This window comes from Heterodontus francisci, chromosome 7, assembly GCF_036365525.1.
Source record: "Heterodontus francisci isolate sHetFra1 chromosome 7, sHetFra1.hap1, whole genome shotgun sequence".
In the NCBI taxonomy this organism is placed as follows: Eukaryota; Metazoa; Chordata; class Chondrichthyes; order Heterodontiformes; family Heterodontidae; genus Heterodontus; species Heterodontus francisci.
In genome coordinates, this window is record NC_090377.1 from 135,294,617 (window position 1) to 135,311,882 (window position 17,266).

At 40.3% G+C, this 17,266-nt stretch overlaps 2 protein-coding genes across 8 annotated transcripts in view; one reads left to right on the forward strand and one right to left on the reverse strand.

Annotated features, from left to right (window-relative positions):
* The window catches only part of rpe (ribulose-5-phosphate-3-epimerase), a 36,663-nt gene extending 24,515 nt beyond the window's left edge, over window positions 1-12,148 (forward strand). Inside the window, exons 4-6 of one of the 3 annotated variants that reach the window (XM_068036222.1) lie at window positions 6,390-6,524; window positions 6,869-6,955; window positions 7,893-12,141. In XM_068036222.1, the coding sequence (XP_067892323.1) occupies window positions 6,390-6,524; window positions 6,869-6,955; window positions 7,893-8,015 (345 nt within the window). In that variant the 3' untranslated portion in view covers window positions 8,016-12,141. Of the gene's footprint in view, window positions 1-6,389; window positions 6,525-6,868; window positions 6,956-7,892 lie in introns of all 3 variants that reach the window. The other 2 variants (XM_068036224.1, XM_068036223.1) reach the window with 2 other exon arrangements.
* A 295-nt stretch (window positions 12,149-12,443) lies between these two features.
* Window positions 12,444-17,266, reverse strand: part of kansl1l (KAT8 regulatory NSL complex subunit 1-like) — a 134,707-nt gene continuing 129,884 nt past the window's right edge. For 4 of the 5 annotated variants that reach the window (XM_068036220.1, XM_068036218.1, XM_068036216.1 and 1 more), the window contains exons 15-16: window positions 16,335-16,661; window positions 12,444-16,208 (exon numbers count right to left, since the gene is read on the reverse strand). In XM_068036220.1, the coding sequence (XP_067892321.1) occupies window positions 16,392-16,661 (270 nt within the window). In that variant the 3' untranslated portion in view covers window positions 12,444-16,208; window positions 16,335-16,391. The remainder of the gene's footprint in view (window positions 16,209-16,334; window positions 16,662-17,266) is intronic. The other variant, XM_068036217.1, reaches the window with a different exon arrangement.

Below are 17,266 nucleotides of genomic sequence, written 5' to 3' on the forward strand. Positions count from 1 at the left end.
GAAACACAGGAACGGGAATAGACCACTCTGTCCTGCCATTCAATGAGATAATCATTGATCTGGGACCCAATTCCATATATCCACCTTAATAACTTTGGCTCAAAAAAGCTATCAATCTCCGATTTAAAATCTATAGCTGATCTAGCATTAGTTGTCATTTGCAGAAGAGTTCTAAACTTTTCCCACCCTTTTTCTTAATTTCACTCCTGAAAGGTCTGGCTCTAATTTTTTGACTATGCCCCTAGTCCTTGACTCCCGAGCTAGTGGTTAATAGTTTCTCTCAACCTACCCTACCTGTTCTCCTTAATATCTTGAAAACTTTCATCAAATCGCTCCTCAACCTTCTAAATTCCACAGAATACCACCCTAGTTTATTTAATCTCTTCTCCAAGCTTAACCCTTGGAGTCCAGGTATTATTCTAGTAAACCTGTGGTGCACTCCCTCCAAGACCAATATATCCTTCCTAACGTGTGTAAGATTATTAAACATTTAACCCAACTAAGAACTCTTATAGTAGAAAAATGGGGAAAAATATAAAAGATGCCAAGGTAGAGGGACTGTGGGAGATCATGTCAAACTATAACAAGTCCACTGCAGCTGAAGCTAGAAGTCTTGGCTGAGAACTGTCTAGCAGGCCTCTCTCAAGTTGATAAGGCACAGGCTGTAAAGACCTTGAGATAAGGAGACTATAAGACAGTGCTGTAATGAAATGCATTATGTAAGATTGGTAACAGCCACATGAACAAATAACTGGTCAAGAAAGGCATGGACAGGGCATGATAGCCACGGAGATGAACATGATTGGGAATGGGGAGGAGTTAATTGGATAAGAGCAAGGATGAAAGAGAACCTCCCAGTCAGGTCTGCACAGTGGAGAGAGCCAAAAACAAGAAAACAGAGGAAGCGAAGTCCTTGAAGTCCAAAAGCTGCTAGAGAAGATGTGCGCTTCCCATCCAGGACTAATACAGCAAGTATATAGCCTGCAATAGACTGTAAATTGCTGTCCGAGTTTATTGCCATAGATTGCATGATACTTAAACTTGTTTTGACTTTGCCTCAATAACTTCTGATCCCGTTGTGAATAAGGGGTTAAATCCTCACAGACTGATTTCCTGATTGCACATGTGGTGCCCAATATCCAGGTGTAGTCGAACCAGGGCTTTGAATAGCTGAAGCATGATTTCCCCCCAATAGGCTAGATAAAAAGACTCTAATTCCATTAGCCTTTGATTATTTTCTGTACCTGTTCTTGGCATTTTAATGATCTGTGTACCTGGGCTCCCGAGTCTCTTTGAACCTTTAACTGTTTTTAGCTTTTTACTATTTAGAAAGAACCCTGTTCTCTCCTTTTTAGATCCAAAATGGATAACCTCACATTTGCTTACATTGAAATCCATTTGCCTCAGTTTTGGCCATTCACTTAATCTATCAATATCTCTTCTGTAATTTTATGTTTCCATTGTACAATACCCACAATTATGTGTCATCAGCAAATTTGCATATGCGGTTTTCTATCCTATTATCTAAGTCGTTAATGAAAACAATGAATAGCTGAGGCCCCAACGCTGATATTTGTCTTAATTCCATCCACTCGCCTTGGCTCCATATCTTTTAATATCCTTAGCTAGCAAAAAATCTGCTGATCTCAGATTTAAAATTAATTGCTAGCGTCTACTGCTTTTTGTGGAAAAGTTCCACACTTCTCCCACCCTTTGTGTGAAAAAGTGTTTCCTAACTTCTCTCTTTAAAGGGCTTGCTTTTATTTTAAGGCTCTGCTCCCTTGTCCTAGACTCCCGCACCAGTGGAAAACGTTTCTCTCTATCTACCCTATCAATTACTTTCAGAATCCTAAAACCTCAGTCAGCTCAGCCCTTAACCTACATTCTAGGAATACAAACCCACTTTATGTAATGTCTCCTCATAATCTAATCCTTGGAGACTTGGTAACATTCTTTAGAAAATCCTTTCCAAGGTGCAGGGCCCAGAACTGTACAGAGAATTCCAAATATGGTCTAACCAGGGCTTTGTATAGCTATAACAGAACTTCCTCCCCTTTATATTCTACAAAGTTTAATGTTCTATTAGCCTTTTAAATTTTTTCTTGTACCTGCCTACTACATTTTAGTGATCTGTGTACATGCCTACGTCTCTTGGAGCTCCAGAGTTCCTAGCTTTTCACCATTGAAATAAAACACTCATCTATCCTTTTTGGATCCAGAATGAATGACCTCACACTCACCTGCATTGTAAGCCATCTGCCACATTTTTGCTCACTCACTTAATCTATCAATGTCTCTGCAATTTTATGCTGTCATCTACACTGCAATGACAGCACCCAATTTTTGTGTCATCAGCAAATTTGGATATATGGACCCTTCTGAAGAAGGGTCACTGACCTGAAACGTTAACTCTGCTTCTCTCTCCACAGATGCTGCCAGACCTGTTTTCTGTTTTTATTGCACAATAGCTTTGGATGCTCTTTTTTTTCCCCCATCTAAAAAAGCCGAGTTTGTACCTGAAATATATCTACCCTGAATGTTCTTTATTGTTCCATTACTGCTTTACCCGGTAATCGCCTTCTCCAATCTATGTGCCGAGTCCCTCCTTAAATCACTGAAATTAACTCTTCGCTATTTCAGCATTTTTACCTTCGATATTTTCTGGTTTCTTTCCATAATTACTTTAAACTGATTAAACCTCTCACTGTTAGCTAGATGATCTACTGTAACAGATTCCAGTTAGCCTACTTCATTTCCCAGAACCAGATCTAGTCCTTGTTGGACTAGAGACATGTTGATTGAGAAAGTTTTTTGTATACATACCAGAAATTCCTCTCCTTCCCTGGTCTATATTAGGGTAATCAAAGTCTCCTAATATTATCCTATTTTTGTTATACACCTTTTGAAATTTGCTAATCTATCTCCTCATTGTTTGGAGCTGTATTTTTAAAAACAAAACTCCCAGCAATGTAACAGCTCCCTTTCTGTTCCTTAATGCAAGCCAAATAGATTCAGTCTTAGAACCATTTAGTGTATCCTTTCTATTTAGAACTGTAACATTATCCTTAATCAAAACAGCCACGCCCCCTCCTCTTTTTACTTCTATCTCATTCCTGAATACTTGGTAAAGAAGAATATTAGGAACCCATTCCCAGCCTTGTTTAGAGTCATAGAATAATTTATGTTAATGCAACATCATAATCCCATGTGGCAACTTGTGTCACCAACCTTGTTAGTTGCATTTAGTATCTCTTTCCTCACTTTTACTATTTTCCTCAACCTGGTTCGTGCAATTTTTGGGATATTTCTAATTTTACTGCTGTTTATTATCTCTGATCTCTTTTCTGCCCTTTTCTGGTTCCCCTCCCCCTGCCAATTTAATTAAGACTCTCCTCGACAGTACTAGTTAACCTCTCAATGAGAACATTGGTCCTGGCTGTGTTCGAGTGCAACTAGTCCATCTTGTACAGGTGCTGTTTCTCCCAAAACTGGCCCCAATAATCTGAAACCCTCCTTCCTGCCCCACTTCTCCAGCCATGCATTTGCCTACACTATCTTCCAATTTCTGTACTCAGTGGCACATAGCACTTGGAGTAATCCTTTGAGGTTTTTAAAAATCCTTTTCTAACTCCTGAAATTCTGTTTGAAGGATCTCAACACTTTTTTTCTACCTATTTCATTGGTTCCAACATGGATCATGATTTCTGGCTATAACACTTCCCCTTGTAGAATGTCCTATACCCTTTACTGTGGCAGTAGGGAGGCAACATACCATTCGGGAATTGCATAGCATTGAAACGAGAGATTAATTACAGCATAAATACGTTGGCTCTGTGTATTCACACAGCACTGTTAGTTCTAGGTCTGTACTTGGAACTGCCAGTTCCAGTAAACATATGTAACCCAAGATGAGGCCACTCCTTCTGCAATTATTTCCAGTCATGTTGGATGTTTTCTGTGCCAATTCTCAACTATTAGAATCCTTTTATTTGTAAAGCCAAAACAGGATTTGATTCAGCTCAACCACCTGTCACTGCGAGAAACAAGCAGCGCAGATTGAATGTTGGTCTTAACTATTTCAGTGGTCTCTTGTTATGCAGTTGCATTCAGTAACTCCACCAAGCTCTGGATGTTCCAAGAACTCTGAAGAACTGTTTTTGTAATTTTACTGGAAGTTTCTATTGAAATGAACCTGGTGTATGTACTTTCATAATCAGAATGACACACAGGTGTGACATATTGCTGCTTTACACCCAAACCAAAAGGTAATTGAAATTGATATCTGATTCTACTAGGCGACTGATGTAATAAGTAGTAATAGTGACATGGCAGTATCAACATTTAATAATTGCTCCAGGGAGGTTGATCAGGTGAATGTTACATCAGATGAGATTAGAAATTATATAACTAAATTTAAAATAAAGATAAAAATATTACAACTAATCAAATCGGAGGATAAACCCCCTAGTCCCATCAGATCGCAGCTGCATATTTTAAAAGAAACTAGGGAAGAGATAGCAGAGGCTCTATTACACACAATTTGTTAGAAAAAGGTGTAGTGCCAGAGGACTGGTGGATAACTAACATTATACCTATATTTAAGAAGGAAGATAGAACGTGTCCAAGGAACTATAGACCTGTCAGCTTAACACTGATGATAGGCAAGATAAGGGCGGCGCAGTGGTTAGCACCGCAGCCTCTCAGCTCCAGTGACCCGGGTTCAATTCTGGGTACTGCCTGTGTGGAGTTTGCAAGTTCTCCCTGCGTTTGCGTAGGTTTCCTCCGGGTGCTCCGGTTTCCTCCCACATGCCAAAGACTTGCAGGTTGATAGGTAAATTGGCCATTAGCAATTGCCCCTAGTGTAGGTAGGTGGTAGGGAAATATAGGGACAGGTGGGGATTTGGTAGGAATATGGCATTAGTGTAGGATTAGTATAAATGGGTGGTTGATGGTCGGCACAGACTCGGTGGGCCGAAGGGCCTGTTTCAGTGCTGTATCTCTAATCTAATCTTAATAAGGAGGCCCAAAAGAAGAAGAAGAAAAAAAGAAATCAAATCTTGGTTAGATCACACTTGTACAGTTGTGGTCATAATTTTATAAAAAGGACATTGAGGCGCTCGAGAGACGGTGCAAAAAATGATTTGCAGGGATGATACCAGAACTGAGGTTATGCCTATCAAAGAAGGATAACAAGCTGGGTCTCTTGAAAGGGGTGACCTAATAGAGCCCTTTATCAAAATCTCTCTCACTTTGGGGGAGCGGGGGGTGGGAACAAAACTGGAGGCCAACAATAGAGTCAGAGCACTGAAACAGGCCCTTCGGCCCACCGAGTCTGTGCTGACCATCAACCACCCATTTATACTAATCCTACATTAATCCCATACCCCCTACCACATTCCCACAATTCTCCTACCACCTACCTTAATTTACCAATCAACCTGCAAGTCTTTGGCTGTGGGAGGAAACCGGAGCACCCGGCGGAAACCCAGGGAGAACTTGCAAACAGGCAGTACCCAGAACTGAACCTGGGTCGCTGGAGCTGTGAGGCTGCAGTGCTAGCCACAGTGCCACCCAATATAAGCTAGTTGCCAAGAAATCATATAGGGATTTCAGAAGAAACTTCATTACTCAGAGAGTAGTGTGCATAACTGTCAATAGTTGAGGTGAATAGTATAGAAGGGAATAGAGGGTTATGCTGACATAAGGAAGGTCGAGTGGAATATAAACATCAGCATGGACTGGTTGGGCCAGATGGTCTGTTTCTGTGCTGTATATTCTATGTAATTCTGGATTAGATATTTCACTTCCGGGACATGGAGCTGGACCTTAATTGAATGAAAGTCTCATCTAATTGTAAGGATTCTATTTGAAATGAGTTTAGTTGATCTTCGCCCATTTTCTAGTGGCCAGGAGCACACACAACCGCCTCTAGTTTGGTACTAAACTTTATTCTGCATTTAACTGTGCTGTACCTGACCTGGGAGTGACTGCAAGACTTCTGGACGCCTTAAAGGAGAAAGTCTTTCATTTGCTTGTATTAACCTCATTTCACTTTGAGCAGGAAAAATGGTTTATATAAAAAAAAACTTGGAATTTATTTAAACCCAAATGAAAAAGAATGAGAGTTTTATTTTGAAACTTACAAAATTCAGACATTATATTTGCTAGAGTCATCCTATCAAAGTGGGTGGTGTCCCTGCCAGCTTCCAACAGTGAAAGGACTTCAGAACTAGGTAGCACACCGTGATAAAACAAGCTTTCCTCTACTTGACTGCTACATGGACACATTAGTAGATGAGTGAGGTTTCAAAACCTAATGTAAAGTGTAGAGACCCATTTCATGTGACAATCATACTGTTAATGCAGTATATTGTATTCTTCATCCTAAGGTGGGACTGGCAATTAAACCAGAGACAACTGTAGAAGAGTTAGCTCCATGGGCAAATCAGATCGACATGGCCCTGGTGATGACTGTGGAACCTGGGTTTGGCGGTCAAAAGTTCATGGGTGATATGATGTCAAAGGTATAATTTTCATTTAATATGCTTTAAACTACTAGTATTTTGTGGCCTGTTGCACTGTTTGAACAATAAAGGAATTGGTTTCATATGCAAAGTAATAATAGTTCCTGTTGGAACAGGTTAGTTTCCAGATTTGGGCACAGCAGCACAGTTCTGCTTAAATTAATCAATTGCAAGATAATTCTTTACATTCTTTTCTATCCCAATGAAGGTGTAGAATCTTGGTATACCAGTTACAGGTCTGTTCCCATTTAGCTGTGGGACATGTTGGCTGGAATATTTCCCTGCATTGTCAATTTGCAGAAAAGCTTTGGAACAGAAAGCAATTTGTTTGACTTTTGTTTTAGGTCCACTGGTTGAGAACACAGTTTCCTTCTCTGGACATTGAAGTTGATGGAGGTGTGGGACCCGACACAATTCATAAATGTGCAGAGGTATTATACCCTAACAAAAATGAAATCTAGCACAGAATGTGTGATGTATAATTATTTCTACAGGATTAAATTCCAGCACCCCCCCCCACCTTTTTGCAAGTCCATTATAACACAGGTGCCATCCCACTGGTCATCTGTGACATTTTCTTAACACCTCGAACACAGCTGAGTATCTGGACATGAATATAGGACACCAAATTGGTTTTCTTCTTAACAAAAGGTGCTAACCTTGCTGGTGTATGGTTCCATGTGAGTCAGCAGCTGTCTGATACCACACTCTCTGAATGTCAGCAGACTTTGGTGGGGTAGTGGGGAATACTTCTCCGGATACCTCCAGTGCATCACTGGGCATTAATTGGAACAGGGTGGTTTTTTTCTCCCTAGCCTAGAACACTCAGGACATTTTTAGCACATGAACTACTGTCCTGGCTAAGATCAGCTAACTCTGGAGAGCAAGAATTGACTCTGAAAATTTCTGGTCTGCATGGCTCTCTGCAAAATTGAGCTTGGCGCCCACCTACACAATCAAAATCTGCTTTTTTTTAATATCTCATTGTCTGTGTGACTTTGCTGTGCACAGATCGGCTGCTGAATTTCCTTCATTTAAACTGTGATCACATGTCAAAGGCACTATACAAAAGCTGTGGATTCCTTTGGGATATACATTTTCACTTTATCTTCAAACTGTGTCTGTTACTAACGCTATTGAATTAAAGGTACACAGCCAAACCCGTGTTTCTTCCATAGTATAGAACTGACAGGAGGTACAAGTTCTGCAGTGCTCAATTCTAAAGTTCAGTATTTTCCTATATTGATTAAATGCATCTTTATAGTATTTTTATTGAGCTTCAACAAAGTACAGAATGCAGATTTAACAACAGGAAGCACAGAACTTCACAAAAATTGGCTTGTTATACTAAACCTGAAATTCTTTCAGGCTGGAGCAAACATGATCGTATCTGGCAGTGCAGTCATGAAGAGTGATGACCCTAGGTCGGTGATAAACCTGCTCCGAAATGTTTGTGTGGAAGCTATTCAGAAGCGCTGTCTGGACAGATGAAGTGTCAACAATGCAACTCTAGGTTCACTCTAGGAAACCACTGTACCTGCTGTTGGTGGTGTGGGTATGACCTTAAATCACTTGTACTAAGCTCATACTAAATCGTCCTTGCAACAATCTGAAATGGTGCAGAAGTTCAGATCATTTTTGGCAGGGTACTCTGCAAATGCTTAATAACGTTGTGTAGCTGAAACACTCATCTCTCAATACCCTTTCTAATTTGAATAAAGATGTCTGTGGCAAAACATTACAACAAGGAGCATTTGTGTGTCCAGTATATGAATTGATACAAGAGCCGAATACTGCAGATGCTGTAAACCTGAAATAAAAACAGAAAACACTGCAAATGCTAAGCAGGCCTGGCAGTATCTGTAGAGAGAGAAAAAAGTGTTGATACCACTGCAGAACCCATTCCTGTTATCTTTACCATATGACTGCTGTAGTGCTCCAGCTGTGATCAGCTAACTTGGCAGAGAGCAGGAATCAAATATGGAGCCTTTGTATGTAGCACAAATGTTAGATATGAATGTTCTGAGTGACGTGTTTAGTAGGGATACAAATTCAATGTAGCACTAATGCTTGGAGCACTATATTTTAAATGAAAATTGAGGCACAAAATTGGTTCCTTAGAGTTGATTCAGTAATTTTCTATATCCCTTGACATGGAAAGATAAATTGTCCAGAACATTTGCTAAATCAGCCTCATTCAAACTTGAGTTTCAAGTCTGTCACATGGGGAAATGATGGCCAGAGGTAGGGAATCTCTTTTGTGGTCTTAGCAAAGAATGAGTTAGCACGTGCTGAGGGTTTAATGCCACATTTGTTGTTTGCACCTGCTGGATCCTGGTCTGTCCCCATTGCACAGTATAAAGGAGTTCTAGAGAACCATATGTATTGCTTGTGCATTTTAAATCTGTGTGGGAGGAAGTATTTTTACCTCCTTGTAAGTACAAACTTACACTGTTTTGCTAAAATTATCAATTGCTAGAGATGTCATCAGACTTAAACCATAGTTTTACCATAAATATCTATAGAGGTGTTCCAACTCTTGTTCTGTAAGTTGAACTGAGCTGTCCAAACTAAGAACATAAAATAGGAGCAGGAATAGACCACACAACTTGTTGAGCCTGCTCCACCATTCAGTATGATTATGGCTGATCTTGGGCTTCAACTCCACTTTCCTGCCCACTCCCCATATTCCCAGACACCAAATATCTGTCTATCCTAGTCGTAAATATATATTCAATGATGGAGCATCCACAGCCCTTTGAGTTAAGAAATTTTCCCCTCATCTCAGTCCTAAACAATCAGCCCTTTATCCTGAGACTGTGCCTCTGTGTTTTAGATTCCCCAGCCAGCGGAAACAACCTCAGCACCTACCTCTCAAGCCCCTTCAGAAGCCTTTGTTTCAATCAGATCACCTCTTATTCTTCTAAACTCTAGAGAGTATAGGCCCAATTTACTCAGCCTCTCATCATAGGACAACCCTCTGATCCCAGGGACCAATCTAGTGAACCTTCGCTGTACTGCCTCCAATGCAAGTACATCCTTCCTTAAATAGAGACCAAAATCCTGTACTACTTTATTCCTGTCCTCCAATCCCCTTGCAATAAAGTCCAACATGCTATTTACCTTCCTAATTGCTAGCTGTACCTGCATGCTCACTGTGTTCCTTGTATGAGCGCACCCAAGTCTCTGAACATCAACATTTACAAGTTTCATGCCTTTTAAAAAAAAAAAATCCTGCTCTTGTGACCAAAGCGAATAACCTCACACTTGTCCACATTATATTCATCTGCCACCTTGTTGCCCACACACTTAAACCAATCTATTATCTCTTTGCAGCCTCTGTATCCTCCACAGCTTGTATTTCCACTTACCTTTGTATCATCAGCAAACTGTGATACCTTACTCTTTGTCCAAGTCATTAATATAGATTATAAATAGCCAAGGCCCCAGCACTGATCCTTGCAGCACTCCACCAATCACAGCCTGCCTACTTGAAAATGCCCTATTTATGCCTTCTCTTTGCTTCCTGTTCATTAACCAATCTCTATCAATGTTAATAACATATTACCCTCAACTCCATGAGCCCTTATCTTGCCTATTAAAGCTTTTAAATGGCACCTTTATTAAATGCCTTATGGAAATCCGGGTACACATCTTCTGGTTCCCCTTTATGTACTCTTACCAGTTACATCCTCAAAAACCTCAATAAATTTGTCAACCCTTTCATAAGACCATGATGACTTTGCCGAATCATACTATGATTTTTTAAGTCTATTGTTGAGACTTCCTTAATAAAAATTTCACAAACTCTTCTAGACCACCCTTGCCAATTTGACTGGTCCAGTCTATAAGATTAAAGCCCCCCACAAATATTACAAGCCTTTGTTACAAGCTCCAATAATTTTCTTGTTTAATGCTCTGTCCAATATTGTAACTGTTAGGGGGCCTGTAAACTACTCCCACCGCTGTTTTCTGGTTCTTGTTATTCCTAATACCTATACTGATTCTACTTCATGATTTTCTGAGACAAGGTCCTTTCTTACTAATGCCCTTATGTTATCCTTTACGATCAGGGCTAGCTCTCCTCCTTTGCCATTCTGTCTGTCTTTTTGAAATATTGTGCACACTGGAATATTTATTTCCCAACCTTGGTCACCTTGTAAGCATGTCTCCGTAATGGCGATGAGATCTAATCCATTCATCTTTGTGCCACTAGTTCATTGACCTTATTGCAGATGCTTCGCGAATTGATATAAAGAACCTTTAATTTCAGTAATTTTTTTTTTACTGCTGTTGACTGCATGGACCTTAGTCATTACTGTGGAACGCTCTATTCCTTCCTGTCTCACTCTGCTCTATATCGCTAGACTGAACTATTGCCCTGACATTTAGTCATCGAGTCGTACAGCATAGAAACAGGCCCTTTGGCCCACCGCGTCCATGCCGACCATAATGCCTATCTATACTAATCCTACCTGCCTGTATTAATTCCATATCCCTCTATGCCTTGCTCATTCAAGTACCTGTCCAGATGCCTCTTAAATGTCGCTACTGTTCCTGCCTCCACCACCTCCTCAGGCAGCTCATTCCAGATACCCACTATTCTTTGTGTGAAAAATTTACCCCTTTGATCCCCTTTAAACCTCCTCCCTCTCACCTTAAATCTATGCCCTCTAGTTTTAGTCACCCCTACCATGGGAAACAGACTCTGGCTATCTACCCTATCTGTGTCTCTCATAATTTTATATACCTCGATCATGTCCCCTCTCTAGATTTCTAACTCTCCCTTCACCTGAACCAGTCCACAGCCCTAGTTGTACAACTGGTCAGGGCACTGGTTCCAGCCAGGTTTAAGTGGAGCCTATCGCAGTGGAACAGCTCTCTTTCCTGAGTACTGGTGCCAGTGCCCCATGAATCAAAATGCCTCCTTCCCACACCACTGTTTGAGCCCGGCATTTCATTCTCTAATATGCTTGAACCTCACAGGTTAAAGTTTCTCATCAGCTGATGTAACTAAAATATTAAATTTTTTAAAAGCTTAATTTGAAATTGTTGATTTACCTTTATATTTCACTTGTCTGGGCTTTCACAGTCCGTTATGGAAATAGGGCCTGTAATGTGAAAGCGGGCACTTTTCAAATGAGTAAGATTAAGCCAGAAATGTAAAGATGCACACCTTTTTGCATTGTTGTGAGGTCACCATTAATACAATTTTTAAACACCAACAGTGGAGTGTTATTTTGTAAATGGTCCCACTACCTTAAATCCTGCTCGAGCTAACTCAGTAGTAACTCTCAGGGTTAAACTGACGATTTAGAATGATCTCAGTTCAGATTTCTCATTTCACACATGACAAAGAATTCCTCAAGAGTGAAATTATTCATTACATCTATTCAGAATCTATAGATTCTTGTTGGGTAAGGATATGGAGCAGTGGTAGGTAAGTGAGTTGAGGTACAGATCAACCATGATTTCTAGTTGAATGATCTATTCCTTTTTCCAGGGGAAATTGTGTGTCATTTAGCTTCAGGGCAACTCCAGAAGGGAAAGCTGCAGTTTGTCATTAATTCCCCCTTTGGTGTGTGCAGAAAGGGAGCAGATTCTAGGAGGATCTGGTTAAATATAATCTGTATGTGTGTGGGGGGGGGGGAGGAAGTACATTTAAGGCATCTCCAGACTGGGAAGAACAGCTTCTCACTGATCTGTATGTGTTCATTCCTCACAATCAAACATTGCATTAACAAAATGATATGCAATGCACATAGGATGGAAAATGGAGCAAAAATAATATACAGCTAACCACAGAGAATCAGCCACATGAAGCCCATCTTGGGAAAATGACTGGTGCAGGCATGAATGTTGGCTATGAATGAAAGCTTTTAGTGTTTAGCACCAACATAATAATGTAACATTGTTTTCTTCTGCCATTTTGTCATTATTTCCATTCTGTGAAATTATTTTCCATGCTTCACAGGCTGCAGCTTGTTAAAATTGAAAACTTTAAATGTAACAAAAAGATGGGGAAAACCGTAAGCCATTTATAACTGCTGGCAAACATAGAAAATGCTGGAAATACACAGCTACTGTGATTAAGTGACTGGTCACAGTCAGCCCTGAAACATTAGCCTGCCTTCTTTCCGGTGCTGCTCCACATTTAGTATTTACACTTCCTATTTCTCCTTCAGATTTACAGCATAGCTGCCCAGACCATATCCTTTGTGCACAAAAGAGAACAATGACAGATTTTTTTAATAACTAAAATAATTTTACTTTTTAAAATGCAAACAGAAGGCAACAGGGTGTAAAAAGAAAACAAACAGTTTTGGAACAATTCTTGAACACAGTTACATAAATTCTCTCCTGATCTAATTGTTATAACCACAGAGCCAGCTGCTGGTCAAACAGTCTTAGGATGCAGAATGTCCAGTAGATTAAGAAAAGCTTACATGTTTAAATGCTGCCATTCTCGTTGAGGCTACTTGACCACTTCAGGCTCAGACTTTGTTAATAATCCACACTCATTTCTCTTAATGCAGACAGCCAACATTGCAGCTCTTTGTATGACCTCCAAACTTTTGCTGAGTTACATTTGAATGATTGAGATAAAAAAAATCAGCTCAAAAGCTTACAAGATTGCAGGTGTCTTTCACTACCATAAGGTGATTTCTTGAAGATAGTGTCTTCAATGTAATACCTGGCTGCAAGAAAGTAGGAAATGTTAATAAAGTACTGTGTGAACAAAAAACAGGAAACAAACATGTTATTCAGAAACTTAATACTATTTTTCTCATTGATCTTTTCTATTTGACTCATTAATTTCAGGTTATTCCCAAATGGAAAACTGATGTAATGACCTCAAAAGCCCTGGGTTAAGGAAATGAATAATCAGCCACAGGTTCCACTCTGCTGAAAAGCATATGCATGTGTGTGTGGAGGATGTGCTGGTGAGGACAGAATTAAGCTCAGCTGTGATGCATTTTTGAGAGACATTAATGTTTGTCTCATTAATTGCAGACACCATTTCATTATGTGGTCTAAGTAACAAATACTAACCACAAATTGAAAGTTGCATGAAAAACATTCTTGCCATTGTACTATTTGGACATGATTTCTGCAGGGCCTTATTTAATAACATGCATTTCCCAAACACATTCCTCACTGTATAAATATGGTTAAAACAATTTAAGATGCATGTGTTATTCAGCCGTGTCACCAACTGGGAAATCTTGAAGGGTATTTGCCAAAAAAATGCAATTTCAACATGTCACTGTATGCCTTTTGGCAATGGCAGGCAGCACAACTGCAACATTGTGGAATACGCTTGCAGTTCACAAGAGCGAGTGTCGAAAAGGTAAACTAAGGCAATTTTTTTCTTCAATACAAAAGACAGTGGATGCTGTAAAGTTGAAAAACAAAATGTTGGAAATGTTCAGCAGGTCAGGCAGCATCTGTGGAGAGAGCAACAGTTAATGTTTTAGGGCGATGGCCTGTCAGAACTGAAAAATGCTAGCGTTATAACAGATTTTAAGCAAGTACAGAAGCAAGGAAAGGTGGCAGGAGGGAAGAACAAAAGGAAACGTCTGGTCGGGTAGAAGGCAGGAGATTAAATGACAAAAAGGGATGATGGCAAAAGATGGGTCTCGATGCTGTGTAACTGGGGAAAGTAGAATCCATAGCTGCCATCTACAAAAAAATAATGGGCAGAGGTTATGATCTGAAACTATTGAACTCAGTGTCAAGCCCGACAGGCTGTAAAGTGCCTGTTCAGAAGATGAGGTACTATTCAGAGATTACTTTGAGCTCCTTCCACTGGAACAGTGTAGGAGGCCAAAGGCAGAGGTCAGAGCAGGAGTGGAGCCGCGAATTGAAATGATGATAGGTGACTGGAAAATTGGGGTCACACTTGTGAACTGAATGGAGGAGTCCTACAAAGCAGTCACCCAATAAAATCAAACAACTGAGAAAAAAGCAAGCAGCACTGATGAAAGGTTGCATTGTCAGAACAGATGTGACAAAGACAGAAACTGGGAGAATTGAGTCCTTACAGGAAGCAGGGTCATAGCGAGATACAGCACTGAAACAGGCCCTTCGGCCCACCGAGTCTGTGCCGACCATCAACCACCCATTTATACTAATCCTACATTAATCCCATATTACCTACCACATCCCCACCTTCCCTCTATTCTCCTGCCACCTACCTACACTCGGGGCAATTTACAATGGCCAATTTACCTATCAACCTGCAAGTCTTTGACTGTGGGAAGAAACCGGTGCACCTGGCGGAAACCCACGCGGTCACAGGGAGAACTTGCAAACTCCGCACAGGCAGTGCCCAGCGCCACTGTACCGCCCAGGGTAGGAGGCAGTGAACTCATGGTAGCTTATAGTGGATACTGGTCGATAGTCACATTTCTTGGGGATAGGCTGAGAAGTTGAGGAAGGGAAGGGAAAAGTTGGAGAGGGACCCTGCAAAGGTGAGGGGAGTGGAAATTAGAAGCGAAGTTAATGAACCTTCCAGTTCAGGATGAGAGTAGGAAATGGCAAGGGGAAGGGGTCCTGAGTATGACTGGGACAAAGAACGTTCCACATATCCCACAAAAAGGCAGGCATAGCTAGGTAATAACTTGACCTGAGTATTTCCAGTATTTTCTATTTTAATTTCAATTTTTTTTTCTTTCTTCCAATCAAACGGTAGGCGATTGCAGATTTACAAGGGAAATGGGGTGAAGGGGGAATGTACTTTTCAGTATGAAGGATTCAAAATATTTTCAAACTGTTTAAAAATCGCTAGCAACTGTTTTCCAGTGTGTGCAGTCCCTGAATTGTAGATCTACTTTTTTACTTGGGACTCAGGCATATCTTTCTGATATATCCTGAAAATAAAGTGTTGCTCAGAAAAAATGCAGCATTGCTTAAAATAATTTGATTTGCCAGAAAAAGACTTGCATTTATCCAGCTCCTTTCACAATCACCAGTCTCAGTACTTTACAGTTCTACAAACAATACTGCTGTTCAGCCCCTCCCAAAAAATACACTGCATTCCAGTCTTTCAGCACAATGCAGACAGAGCTCTCTATAGAACATCTTCCAGATTTACATTCAGAGGGAGTCAAGAGATAGAGTTGGAATAATTTAGTAGGGGCTTGAAATCTAGGTTTTGCTGCAATTGACTGGAATCTGCTGCCTGGAAATTTGTAGCAAGACTGGAGAAGAAACTGCAACGAAATAAAAACAAAATGCTGGAAATAGCATGTCAACATCTGCAAAGAAACAGTTAACGCTTCAGGATTGGGATCTTTCATGACCTTTTGTCTGAAGCTCAGCCGTGTTATTGGTAAGTTTAAGATGCACGAACTGCCTGTCTCTCAAGCATGTGCAAGTCAATATTGAAGCAGGAGGAAAACATGGGCTTGAAAGTTACACACTGGATCAGATTCAACACCTGATCTGATATCTGCTGGGTCAGCAGTAGGGATTACAGTTAACTCCATGTCCTAACTTAAAGAGAAAAATGAAATCAGCCAGGGTTCCTGATTTCCATCCAGTAACTCCTGCTGAAAAATGCACATGTTTGCATGTTAGTTGAAGGCAGGATCCAGCACAGCTGAGATGTTCTCCACGAGTCAATAACCTAGAACTTCACACCTTCCATCCATGAAACTACATCCCTTTTGGAGTCTGCACCTTCAGGAGGGGAGGGAAGAAAATTAGCAAAAGAAAATAATGCAAAGGTTTACTTAACATTGCTGAGAAGGTAGGTAGTTACATTTAAAAGAAATGTAATAAAATAAAAGTTACTGCAAAAGTTACCTTATGATCATCCAATAATTTTCTCCGTTTGCTAAATAAACCCTAGGTTTATCGGCACTACTTCTTGCCACTGTTCTGTCCCCGGAGTAAGAGACTGCATTCAGTTTCTTCAGCATTTATCTGTCCAGTAGATGGTACTCTTTCTGAAGAAGAGACAGTGCCACAAGGTGACTGGTTTTGAGCTGGGCTGTTCTCACTGAGCGCTGAGTATGACCTTGTGAGTGGCCTGGGGCAACCTTTATCAGCAACAACCACCTCCGGATCAGTTAAGCATTTTATCTCTTCATCACTCAGAGGGAAAGTTTGACAATTCCAAGGCAAAACGACCTGCAATAAAGGGCAGTTATCATTACAGAAAAAGCTAGGCTTATGATTTCTATATTTTCCACCGCACCTCATTCTTCAATATTATGTTTACAAGGATCAACACCTAAACAAAATCCTGAAGCTCTGCAGCAAAATTATTTAATTTCTGTACATTTTAAATCTGCTCCTCTGTTGAAACAGCAGTGCCACATGGTTACTGAGCATGATGACCTCATACATCAATGCTTAACAATAAATATGCTTGAAGCTTTGGAGTCTTAATCGGTCATTTTTTTGAATTCCAAAATAAAAATGCGCTCAAGAGTTGAGAAAGACAAGGAACAGTGTTTCTTACTTTACTGCAGGTTAAATGGCCCAAATCTTATCCGAAAAGTGTTTTAACATCTTAATTATTGTTTCATGTTGAAGAACTATTTTTACATAAAATCCAACCTGTAATTTGATAACTTTCATCTTGTACAGTATTATACACCAAATGCTCATTTCAGCAGTGCCTATTCTTTGGTTTTAAATGACTTGCCACCAGCGCTTTTCAGCTCTGAACTGGCTCTGCATTTACATTGTTGCCAGCAAAATGTGACACAAGCAACCACCCAGAAAATGCA